This window comes from Larus michahellis, chromosome 13, assembly GCF_964199755.1.
Source record: "Larus michahellis chromosome 13, bLarMic1.1, whole genome shotgun sequence".
In the NCBI taxonomy this organism is placed as follows: Eukaryota; Metazoa; Chordata; class Aves; order Charadriiformes; family Laridae; genus Larus; species Larus michahellis.
Window position 1 is genome coordinate 12,889,513 of NC_133908.1, and position 11,740 is coordinate 12,901,252.

The 11,740-nt window shown below is 60.6% G+C and overlaps 1 protein-coding gene across 9 annotated transcripts in view; it reads left to right on the forward strand.

Moving 5' to 3' along the window:
* The window catches only part of CUX2 (cut like homeobox 2), a 67,878-nt gene extending 58,501 nt beyond the window's left edge, over positions 1-9,377 (forward strand). For 8 of the 9 annotated variants that reach the window (XM_074606325.1, XM_074606324.1, XM_074606329.1 and 5 more), the window contains 12 exons: positions 116-220; positions 869-1,060; positions 1,175-1,233; positions 1,392-1,648; positions 1,896-2,531; positions 3,346-3,447; positions 4,319-5,094; positions 5,556-5,715; positions 6,262-6,531; positions 6,770-6,958; positions 7,065-7,338; positions 8,419-9,377. In XM_074606325.1, the coding sequence (XP_074462426.1) occupies positions 116-220; positions 869-1,060; positions 1,175-1,233; positions 1,392-1,648; positions 1,896-2,531; positions 3,346-3,447; positions 4,319-5,094; positions 5,556-5,715; positions 6,262-6,531; positions 6,770-6,958; positions 7,065-7,338; positions 8,419-9,079 (3,681 nt within the window). In that variant the 3' untranslated portion in view covers positions 9,080-9,377. The remainder of the gene's footprint in view (positions 1-115; positions 221-868; positions 1,061-1,174; positions 1,234-1,391; positions 1,649-1,895; positions 2,532-3,345; positions 3,448-4,318; positions 5,095-5,555; positions 5,716-6,261; positions 6,532-6,769; positions 6,959-7,064; positions 7,339-8,418) is intronic. The other variant, XM_074606322.1, reaches the window with a different exon arrangement.
* Positions 9,378-11,740: the final 2,363 nt, after the last annotated feature.

The following is an 11,740-nucleotide window of genomic DNA, read 5'->3' on the forward strand; positions in this document are numbered from 1 at the left end:
TGACGGTGGTGGGAGCAGGATGCTGAGGAGAGGCGCAGGTCGGTGCAGGTCCTGCACCAGTGGGGTGGGATGAGCTGCGGGTGCCCGGCCTGAGGCGCTTTCTGCTCTCTTGCAGCGAGCGGAGGCGGCGCAGAGGGAGGTGGAGAGTTTGCGGGAGCAACTGGCGGCCGTGAACAGCTCTCTCCGCCTGGCCTGCTGCTCCCCGCCGGGCGCCACCGCGGTGAGGGCAGCACCCCATCGTGGCCAGCAGCACCCCATCGTGGCCAGGATTACCCTGTCAGGGCTGGCAGCATCCCGTCATGGCCAGCAGCACCCCATCGTGGCCAGGAGCACCCTGTCAGGGCTGGCAGCACCCCATCACGGCCAGCACCACCTCATCATGGCCAGGAGCATCCATCACATCCAGGAGCATCCCATTGCACTTGGGAGCACCCCATCATAGCTAGGAGCACCCCATAGCAGCCAGGAGCACCCAAGCATGTTCAGGAGCATCCCGTTGTGCTCAGGAGCATCCCATTGCGTTTGGGACCACCCTTTCGCACCACCATGTTTGTGAGCAAGCTTGAGGTGCCGGTGACCGAGGCATTTTTCCGCCGTGGGCTGGTAGCTTTGGCCATGCCCTACCTGCAGCCCCAGCCTCCTATGGGGAGGGGGGCCGTGCACCCCCATAGCACCAAGATGTACCTGGGAGATCTTTAAGGGCAGAGGAAAGGTCTGTCCCTCCCCAGGACTGTGTCACCCTGGGTCCCCATCCCGCAGGGCTGAGTCCTGGTCTCACCTGCTCCCCGTGGGGATGCGTCTGATGGGGAGGGTGGCCCTTGTCCCCACGTCGGGCGGCTGGGACTGACGGTGTCCCCTCTCCCGGCAGGACAAAGTGAACTATTCCATGTGCTCAGGGTCGAGGCTGGAGGCAGCTCTGGCTGCCAAGGACCGGGAGATCCTGCGGCTCCTGAAGGATGTCCAGCACCTCCAGAGCTCGCTGCAGGAGCTGGAGGAGTCCTCTGCCAACCAGATCGCCGAGCTGGAGGGGCAGCTGGCTGCCAAGAATGAAGCCATCGAGGTGCGCCCATGGGGGCTGGAGACTTGCCGGGGAGGGGGGGGTGGGTGCGGGTCCGGCCGTGCCGGGTGTGCACCGGGAGCCGGCTGTGAGGACTCCCCCCCGTCTGCTCCGCAGAAGCTGGAGGAGAAGCTGCAGGCACAGGCGGACTACGAGGAGATCAAAACAGAGCTGAGGTATGGCTCGACCGGCATCCATGCCTGCTGCCTGCCTGTCCCCCGGCCAGCCGCGTGCCACCGGCACCCATGGCACACTTCGGCAGCCGTAATGCTCGGCGGCTTGACGGCAGCAAAAAGCCATGCCCGCCGAGTCACCCCCCTTGTCTCCCTCCCAGCATCCTGAAGGCGATGAAGGTGGCCTCTGCCAGCTGCAGCCTTCCCCAGGCAAGTGCCGCGGTGCATGCCGGCACGCTGGCCGGGCTGGGGTGTGTGTGCCAGCCCTGTCGCCAATGGTTCCGCCGCCCTTTCCCATCTCGGCTTGGCTCCTTGCAGAGCATATCGAAGGCGGAGGAGGCCCTGCTGCTGGGGAAGGAGGCTTTCTACCCCTCGCAGAAGTACCTGCTGGAGAAGCCCAGCCTGCTGGCCAGCACTGGTAGGGTCCCAGGGTCCTATGGCATCCCCAGTCCCACTGTGAGCATCCCTGGGAATGTAGGCAGCAGGGCTGGATCCTGCCCTGGCTCTGGGAAGGAGCCTGGGGCCAGCAGCGGGTGCGGGGGATGGACGAGGGGTGGGATGCCACCTGGGGAAACTGAGGCAGGAGATGCTTTGCTGCGAAGCTGTGCCGGGGCCATCGGCCGGGGGGACTCTAGTGCGTCTCCCTCTCTCTTGTTCATCTCTAGAGGAGGATCACTCCGAAGACGAGTCGGGGAAGGATTCGTTGGGCATGGAGCAGCCGTACCCGTCCCCCCAGCATGCCCCGGCGGATGAACCCGCCTCCCCCACTCCCCTCCCGCCTCTGCCCGGCCCCGGCCTGGCCCCCGACGGCCCCCGGACTTTCTCGCTGTCCCCCTTCCCAGGGGGCGAGCGGCTTTCAGGGGACGCCAAGACCCCCCACCTCCCTCCGCCCGCCTACAAGAGCGAGAGCGCGGGTGGGGGGCCACCCTTCTCCTCCGCCTTTTTCGGGGCCAAAAGCGGCACCGTGCCCCCTGGCGCTGTGCCTGCCACCAACGCCGCCAGCCCGCCCGGCGAGCCGTCCGAGGGCAGCGCCGGCAGCTCTGCCGACGAGGAGCAGCTGGACACGGCCGAAATCGCCTTCCAGGTGAAGGAGCAGCTGCTGAAGCACAACATCGGGCAGCGGGTCTTCGGGCACTACGTGCTGGGGCTGTCGCAGGGCTCCGTCAGCGAGATCCTGGCCCGGCCCAAGCCCTGGCGCAAGCTGACGGTGAAGGGCAAGGAGCCGTTCATCAAGATGAAGCAGTTCCTCTCCGACGAGCAGAACGTGCTGGCCCTGAGGACTATCCAGGTGCGCCAGAGAGGTGAGTGGTTGGGGTGGCCCCGGCCTCGGGGGTTGTCCCTCGTGGTCCCCCCGCTCACTGCGGGGTGGGCTGGAGCCCCGGCAAATGGTAGCGATTAACAAGAACCCTTCGTGGAAGCTGCATCCCTGGACGTGCTTTACTCGTTTATTCTGACAAGTGCCATTTAATTATTCATTAGGCTGTTTCGTGGCGTATGAATCAATGTGCTCGGGAATATTTTGTTAAAATAATGAAGTCTTAATGCTACGGGACCTCGGCACGGTGTCGGCACCACCGCGAAACGGTGATGCCCTGCCGCCTGCACGCACAGCTGCGGGGACGGCGGCTCCCGGCCTCGTCTCTGCGGTGGCAGCGGTGGTGGCCGGTCACTCGTGTCCCTACGGTGGCAGAGGGATGGGGCGATGCTGGCCCATGCATCTGCTGGCATTTCAACCTGAAAGGGCTCAGATTTATCCCCTGGATTTGATTCAGCATTAAATCATCTCCCGCGGGAGGGCGCGATGCCAGGGAGGGGGACTGTGGTCCCTGTGCCCGTGTCTCCGCTCAGCCCCAGGTACATCAGTGGGGAGCAGGTGCCCTTGGATGGGGTGAGCAAGGTGGCCAAGAGACGCCGTGCCGGAGGCAAGAGCTGGCCGCGGGGGCTACCGGGGCTCCCTGTACTCCGGCTCACGACTAATCGGGAGTGACATTTGTCTTAAAACCAGCATCCCTAAAAATAACTGAACATGAGGAGCAGTAAATACTTCCTGACACACAAGCGGAGCTTGTAAAACCAGCGCCGGTGACAAAGCTGTTATCCTGCCTCTTTGATCAGGTAGCATCACGCCGCGGATCAGGACACCAGAGACCGGCTCTGACGACGCCATCAAAAGCATCCTGGAGCAGGCGAAGAAGGAGATCGAGTCGCAGAAGGGAGGTAGGTGCCGGCGTGTGGGTGGCCGAGCTCTCCGTGGGAGCAGCACCCGGAGGGGTGCCAGCGGCTGGGTGCTGCACGGCTGCGGGTCCCACGGCACGGCGAAACACCCGCAAAACCGACAGTGTCCGGCACAGGGGTCTCTGCCTCCCCGAGGAAACTTTAGCCAGACCCTGGCAAGCCTGGATCTCTCAGCATGGTCCTGGGCAGGGTGGCACCGGGTGCCGGGCAGCAGCCTAACCCCATGTCTGGGCCAAAATGGGCTTTATTTGGCATTTCTCCCGCTGACATCCGTAGAGATTTGGGGCGCGATGGGAAGAAATGCTGGTAAATACTGTTAGGGACGAAAGACTCCCCATGCAGCGGCATTTGTACCCGGGCTTTCAGAAACTTTGGATCTACCCTTTCCTCCCCCCTGCCCCAAAACAGATGATTAAATGAGGATGCACGATCCATCTGGCACAAGGAATCATTAAAGCAGCTGCGCTCGCAGTCAATTACAAGAAATGAAATACATTAAAACAGGTAGTCTGCTGAGAAAGCAGAATCCCGGAGAATTAAATTAGACAGGAACAGTGGAAAGACAGACAGGGAAAACAAACATGTTTGTCTATTGCCGTTGTTGGTAATGGGATTTATTTTGCAATTGTCGAAAAAGAAGCCTGTTTAGAGCTGGGGGTGTCGCAGCTTTTGCTTTTTGGGTGCTGCCGGTCCTTCTTCTGATCTGCACCCTCACGGGCCATCTGCTTGATGGAGAGTGCTCCCAACCAGATTGGGCTGAAATCTCTTTTTTTCCTGCCATTTTGAATGATGGCCACATGGTAAAATGCTGCGTGCTGCACCTTGGGGCTCCCCTCACCCCTTTTCTTTGCAGGGGAACCCAAAACGCCATCGACGTCGCAGGCGGTGGCCAACGGGGCGGGCGGCAGCAGCTCGGAGGACGCCATCAAGAGCATCCTGGAGCAGGCGCGGCGGGAGATGCAGGCACAGCAGCAGGCGCTGCTGGAGATGGAGTCGGGGGGCAGCGGGCGCCCCGGGGACACGCCGCCCGCCGAGCGCTCCACGCTGGCTGCCGTCAGCCAGAACATCGTCCCAACCTACGTCAAGCAGGAGGAGGGGAGCGGGGCCAGCCCCGGCCCCCCGCAGACCCCGCTGGCCGTCCTCTCACCCGCCGCCTTCGTCCAGAGCATCATCCGGAAGGTGAAGTCGGAGATCGGTGATGCCGGCTCCTACTTCGACCAGCACTGGGCATCAGAGCGGAGCCTGCTCAGCCGACCCTACACCTCCGTCTCGCCTTCGCTCTCCTCCTCCTCCTCGAGCTACTCCAGCATGGCCAACGGCAGGGGCTGGCCGCGGGGCGAGCCCAGCGAGGGCGGCGCCAACGAGGACGAGCTGCCGCTGGCGGATGACGAGCCCCACCGGCTGACAGAGATGAAGACGGAGGGAGCCGGCACGGAGCCGGCGGCTGGTGGTCGCCTCTCCTACTACCCCGCCTACGTGCCGCGGACCCTGAAGCCCACCGTGCCACCGCTGACGCCCGAGCAGTACGAGATGTACATGTACAGGGAGGTGGACACGCTGGAGCTGACCCGGCAGGTCAAGGAGAAGTTGGCCAAGAACGGCATCTGCCAGAGGATCTTCGGAGAGAAGGTACCAGCCTGGAGGAGGGGGGTTTGGTGTCCCCTCTGCTTTACAACTCAGAGCTCAGGGCTCACTGGCTGCCTCTGCCAGGTCCTTCCAGGGTCCCCCCCTCTCCTTGGTGGGTTTCCCCTTGGAGGATGCTGAGTCCTCAGGGTCTGGCCCAATCCCAAGCAGTCTCCCAGTGGCCACCACCCACTGGTTGGTGGCACATCCCACCAGGAACACCCTGTCCCCTGTGCAGAGCCCTGTGGGGACTGTCCTCCCAGCCCACTGGGTATCCCCAGGGGACCCACCATGGTCCCAGCACCCGGCGGCTGGGGCCAAGGGGTCGGACGTGCCAGGGGGCTGTAAGCACGGCAACGGGGGCAACCTGCTTCCCCTCCCTCGACGTGGGGACGGAGAGCAGGCAGTAGCCTGGCGCTGGGGGGAGCTTGCCCTGTCCCCAGTGGTGATGCCTGCGCGGTGCCTAGGTGCTGGGGCTGTCCCAGGGCAGCGTGAGCGACATGCTGTCGCGGCCCAAGCCGTGGAGCAAGCTGACGCAGAAGGGTCGGGAGCCCTTCATCCGCATGCAGCTCTGGCTGACCGACCAGCTGGGCCAAGGCATCAGCCAGCAGCCGACACCCTCCCAGGGTAAGTGCCACCGCTGTCCCCGTGGTCCCCACGTGCCCTCACTGTCCCCGAGGTTTCTGCATCTGTCCCCCACATCCTACCCCCACCCCAGTGCCGGGGAGTCCTGCCACCCCCAGCACCCCAATACTGGGAAACCCCTTTCATCCCCCCCGCCGATGCATCCGGCTCATTTCGAACCCCCTTAATTTGTCACTTAGATGATTTAGGGCTGTTAGACCCTCAAATGTTATTTTGTGGAGACAGGTTTTGGAAGTCATCTAGTTTAAAAAACAGAAAAAAGGAAAAACACAACAGAAATTCTTGGCTTTGTGCCTGGCGTACAGAAGTAACTGGTTTGTTTTTTTTTAAATTAGTGGTATTTTCTCTCTGCTATTCCACTGGTTCCTCCCACTTAGCCATAGCCGCCGGAAAAACTCATCTGGCATCCCCCCTCTCCGGAGGGCAGAGCCACGGGCATCCCCAAAATAACCTTTCCGCTCCCGCCGTGTCCCCTCTGCTCTCCCCTCCTGCTGTCCCTGTTGACCCCTCTCCCCCGGTGTCCTGCAGCCAGCCCGGCAGAGCCCCAGCCGTCCCCCTCGCCGCCCCCCAGCCCCTCGGAGCACGAGAAGGGCTGCCAGGAGCCCCTCACCCTGGCCTTAGAGAGCAGCAAAGAAAACCAGCAGCCCGAGAGCCGGTCGACGCCTGCGCTGGGTGGGAAGACCTACTCCAACAGCCAGGGACCCGTGGGCATCCAGGAGATCGTGGCCATGTCCCCCGAGCTGGACACCTACTCCATCACCAAGAAGGTCAAGGAGGTCTTGACGGACAACAATTTAGGTGCGGACCTTCTCCCCGCCTGGGTTTTCGGGAGCCGCTGGTGAGGCTGCATGGATGCATCACCCCAATTCCCGTAGCCGCAGATCCCCCCCTGGTTCTCTGCGGGTGCTCGGGGGGATCCCGGCGTGCTGGGGAGGATGCTGGCTGGGAAACGGGGTGCACCTGCTCCGTGGGGGGACTGTAGCGCCCGCCCTGCTGCTCTCCCCAGCTCTAACCACCTCTGCTTCTCCTCCGCCAGGCCAGCGGCTGTTTGGGGAGAGCATCCTGGGCCTGACGCAGGGCTCGGTGTCCGATCTCCTCTCCAGGCCCAAGCCGTGGCACAAGCTGAGCCTGAAGGGGAGGGAGCCCTTCGTCCGCATGCAGCTCTGGCTCAACGACCCCCACAACGTGGAGAAACTGCGCGACATGAAGAAGCTAGAGAAGAAAGGTGAGGGTCAGGGAGATGCAGCTTCCGCAGGTCGAGGGTGATGGCCAAGGGGGGGCTCCCCAGGCTGGGGGGCAAGCGACGCGCAGCTGGGTCTCCTCTCCTGCAGCCTACCTGAAACGTCGGTACGGGCTGATGAGCGCCGGCTCGGACAGCGAGTCCCCCAGCGCCCGCTCCGAGTGCGCCAGCCCCAGCCTGCAGCCGCAGGACCTCAGCCTCCTCCAGATCAAGAAGCCACGAGTGGTGCTGGCCCCGGAGGAGAAGGAAGCCCTGAAGAAAGCCTACCAGCTGGAACCTTACCCCTCCCAGCAGACCATCGAGCTGCTCTCCTTCCAGCTCAACCTCAAGACCAATACTGTCATCAACTGGTTCCACAACTACAGGTATGGGTGCTCCCAGACTTTGGATGTCTCATGGTGCCGTGTCACCAGTCCTCTTCCAGCCCTGCCAGTCCCTCTTGCCTAGACAGAGAAGGTGCAGACCAACACGTGGTCACTGGAGGTCCCCAGGTGCAGGATTGCAGACGAAATGCTGCATGTGCCCTGGCTGGTGTGTAATCAAGAGGTGTCAACCACCCTGACCAAGTCATCTTGATGACTCAATGATCTTAAAGGTCCCTTCCAACCTAGACAATTCTATGATTCTATGATTCTGTGATCTTGAGCATCTAAAGAGGTTACCGTGCTCATGTCTGCCTGCTCCCTGGTGCGGTACTCCACCTGCCACTGAGCAGGAGCTCCACGATGGGTGGGGGAAAGCCTTATAGAGGCTCCTGGAGCACAGACTCCATCCCCACAGCAGCCCAGCCCCAGAGAGCAGCAGTATTGCAGATGGACACACTGCTCCTGAATCCTCCCCAGACCCACACCAAGAGCAACCTGCTTTGTCTCAGCAGCCCCGGTGGTGGGTTGTGCCTGCTCCCCGGTATAAACCAGTATAAGAAGACATAGAAGTGCTTGTCTGAAATCTGCCTCCGACTACCTCCAACTCCCCCTGGGCAGCGTAAAGTAGATGGTCAGTGTTTATGGGAGCTGGCTGAGGTTTCTCACATGAAGCGATCGTGTGGGAGCGTGGGGGAGTGCTTGAAAAATCAGGGTTTTTGGTGAAACATTGACCAATGGGGTTTTTAAACCCGCCACCTTTCCCCTTGCGTGGTTCCAGGAAAGCCCCTCCTGCTCTCAGTAAACAAAACCACCCTAAAATAAACCTTTGAAAAATGCTGTGTATTAAACAACAACAAAAATAAGGCAGTGGAAAACATTGGCTGGAAACAGTCCAAAGTGTTGCAAAATGCAGTTCCCGTGTTCAAGCAGCACTGATTTTCCCCAAAAAAAAGCGTTTTAAAGGCCAACAAGGTGAGGTTTTACATCTCAAGCAATGTCATCGCGTTTTTCTGGCTGGAGATGCATTTTCGGGACGTGATGGTTGGTGGTCACCAACCCACCGCGCTTGTGTCCCGGCAGGTCGCGGATGCGCCGGGAGATGCTGGTGGAGGGCACGCAGGACAACGACACGGACGCAGAGCAGAGCAGCGGGACGGCCATCCCCGGGCGCCAGGCCCCCCACAGCCCCGATTCGGATGCCGAGGACCGTAAACCCGTGTTGGGGAAGGGCGAGCATCCCTGCGCCGCAGCGCCCGTGAAGGTGAAGGAGGAGCAGGGGGAAGCGGGCGGCTGGGGCCGCCGGCGGGACTCGCACAGCCCGGCCGGGGCGGCCGAGGGGACCGGACCTCCCCAGGAAGAGCGGGGGGCAGCCCCCCACGCTGCCGCCCCTAGCGCTGGCAGCCTCCCGCGGCGGGGGGGCCGTGCCGGTGCTGCCACCGGGGGACCCCCACCACCGCCGCCGCACCCCGACAGCTCCCAGTCCTCCGCCGGGTCGTCCCGTTGCAGCTTGGAGGTCTCCCCGACGTCGCCCTCGGCGGCCTCCTCGCCTGGCCTCGCCGGCTCGGCTTCCCCGGGGCCATCCTCTGCCGGGCCGGTTTCACCGGCACTGCCGCCGGCTCCCGGCCCCCGGCTCAGCACCAGCGTCCAGCGGCGCCACGAGAAGATGGCCAACCTCAACAACATCATCCACCGCCTGGAGCGGGCCGCCAACCGCGAGGAGGCCCTCGAGTGGGAGTTCTGAGCCCCCACCCCACCCCACCCCCCTGCCGCCCTAAATATATATATACACACCCACATATATATATATATTTTGTTAAATGCAGCGCGCACCGAGAGGCGACAGGCGGCCGGCGCCACGGAGGGGAGCGCCCGTGGAAAGGGGGGGGGGCCCCCACTATGAAGCCGCCCCCCCCCGCCCCCGGCTTTGTTTTAAATGTGAAAAACTGGGAACAATTTTAGAAAAGAAAAGAAAAAAAAAGAAAAAAAAATATTTATAGACCTCTTTTAGATATTTTAATAAAAGGATACTTTGGAATTTATTAACAGCTTAAGCTGCTTTGATATTAAAGATAGCTATAAAATCAAGATGATGTAGCAGTTGTGTCATTAAATGTACACTGAAGTCTTGTAGTTTGCCACTGGATGAGATTAAAAAAAAAAAACAAAAAAACAAACAAAAAAAACCCCCACAGAAAAGACTTACTGAGCAAAGCCATCAAGAAGCACTATGAGACTGACCAAATTTAATAAACTTTTGCCGAGCGGTTTCCACCTCTGTCTAAGACACTGCATCGCTTCTGCCCCAGCCAGAGACTGCGTCATAGTCCCTGAAGACTCTAAAGCGAAAACCTTGATGCCATCGAGTATGTATTTAGTTCTGGTGGTTTATGTTTTTTGAAACCTTTGTAACACAGAATGTCCCGTGCGGTTGTATATGTTGTAGAAATGTCTGCCATAGCCTTCTGGAACAAGATGTAGCATGGTCCGAACGCCGTCCCTCACGCTTCCTCCAGCCGGCAACCGGTGGCAGCCCTGATACGGCGCGGTGTGGCTCCTGCCGGCTCCCAAAGGAAGAGAAAAAATAACGCAAAAGCAAAGGAAGCAACCCGTGTTTGCCATTTTGGGAGCGAGAGGGTACCCAGGGGTGATGCTCGAGGTCGGCTCTGGCTTGCTGGGGATGGGCATCCGTGGCATCCCAGTTCCCTGAGCTCTGCTGTTGTCCTTTTGGGACAGAAAAAGACAGATCCTGTGAGCTTTGCACCTGGGGCACCAGAGCTTGGGGTCCAGCACCCAAAAATGAGCCGCCCACCTGTGGGGGCCGAGCTGTGCTGGGGGCTGCTCCCAGCGCCACAGCCAGCTCTTGCGGCTGAAGCACTTTGTTTTTAGGGAGAGCACCCAGGCAGGAGGTGCAGCCCCTCACCGTGTTTGTGTCCCCAGGCGGTGGCTGCCGGTGAAGCCGGGATGAGCCCTGGGGTGTCACGCCAGGCTCCTGTCTGAATTGGGCAAAGCACCACGGGGCTTTGGCTTGCTGGGGCTGACCCCGTGCGAAGGCGCAGGAGCTTGGCGGTGGCACCATCCCGGCGTGCCCCCCACCACCTCCCCGACCCCGCTGCCACCAGTGCTAGCAAAATGCCTTTAACCGAGGTGGGGTGGACCGCGCTGGGCTGCTCTGCTCTGTCCCCTCCCCACACGGCATCAGCCATCACCCACCGAGGCGGTCATCGGGAGGGCTCCCCTGCCAGGCTCCGAGGCTATGCATTGACTAATTTTCCACTGTATGCATTTTTATCAGAATAGAAGGTATTTTTATATTTGAGTGGTAGCTGATGAGCGATGCTAAAAGCGGCTCTGCGAAGGCACGGCTCTCCTTGCCCGCCTACCCTGCCCCCATGAGCCCCAGCTTGCCCACGGCCGCTCTTTTCCCTGCCACCGTGCTGCAGAAGGTCGAGGCACGACCGTTGACTGCTCTTCTCCATCGTGTGCGAGCGGGAGCTTTAGCGGAACGGGATTTGAGGAAGCACTTAGGATCGTCTTGAACACGGCAATTCTGTTGTATTAAAGCTAGCGGGACATACTGGTCACGTTTTTGTTAGGCTCATGTACTGTACTTCAAAAGTTTCTATGAGATCGATGAACTTTGTTTAACAATTTTGGAAGGAACAAGTTCTGTAAAGAGCCACTAAATACAGAAGTTGGATACGACTCTGGCCTCGGGGTGTGTTTTGTCTGGAGGGGGCTGGGACAGGAGCTCCTCTCGCCTTCGCCTGCGTTGGTGTTGGCTCCCTTGGGAGTCGCAGCCTTGCTTTGGGTTTGTGGCAAGAGCTCTCACTGCCAAAACATCTCTCGGTGACTGGGGGGGGACAGAAGAAGGTGGTAAATGGGGTTAGTCAGGCTCAGGGTGCGATCCTGCCCCAGGGAAGTCCTGTGCTCCTCCCTGCTGCACGTTTGGTCCTGCCCCTGGGGTAACTCAGCATCCTCCGGCGTGAGGTTTGGCTCGGCATTGTCCGATGGTGCCGCACCCCGGCACGGCTCTTCTTCAGAGCCAGCCATCGCCAGGCGAGTTCGCAGCTTCCGACACGAGGCGGTGGTGTTTGCATTCGATGCATTAATAAATCCGTGTGTTGCATAGCTGTTTAAGCTTGTTTGTCAGCTAATACGTTGGGAAGGATTTATTTTTAATGAATATCTGAACGTCTGGAGAAGCTGGGCTGGCTGCCATGGAAACCAGAGTCTTCCTCTGCAGCCGCCTGATGGGGCCGGGTTAACCACCTGGGTGCTGCGGGTGTAGCTGCACCCTGGCTACCCTCGGCGGCACCGCTCCAAACGCCGAAACACCTAGCGTGGTGCCGTGCATGGCCAGGAGCAGGGCTCGGCACTCCGCAGGGCTCTCGGCGAGCGAGTC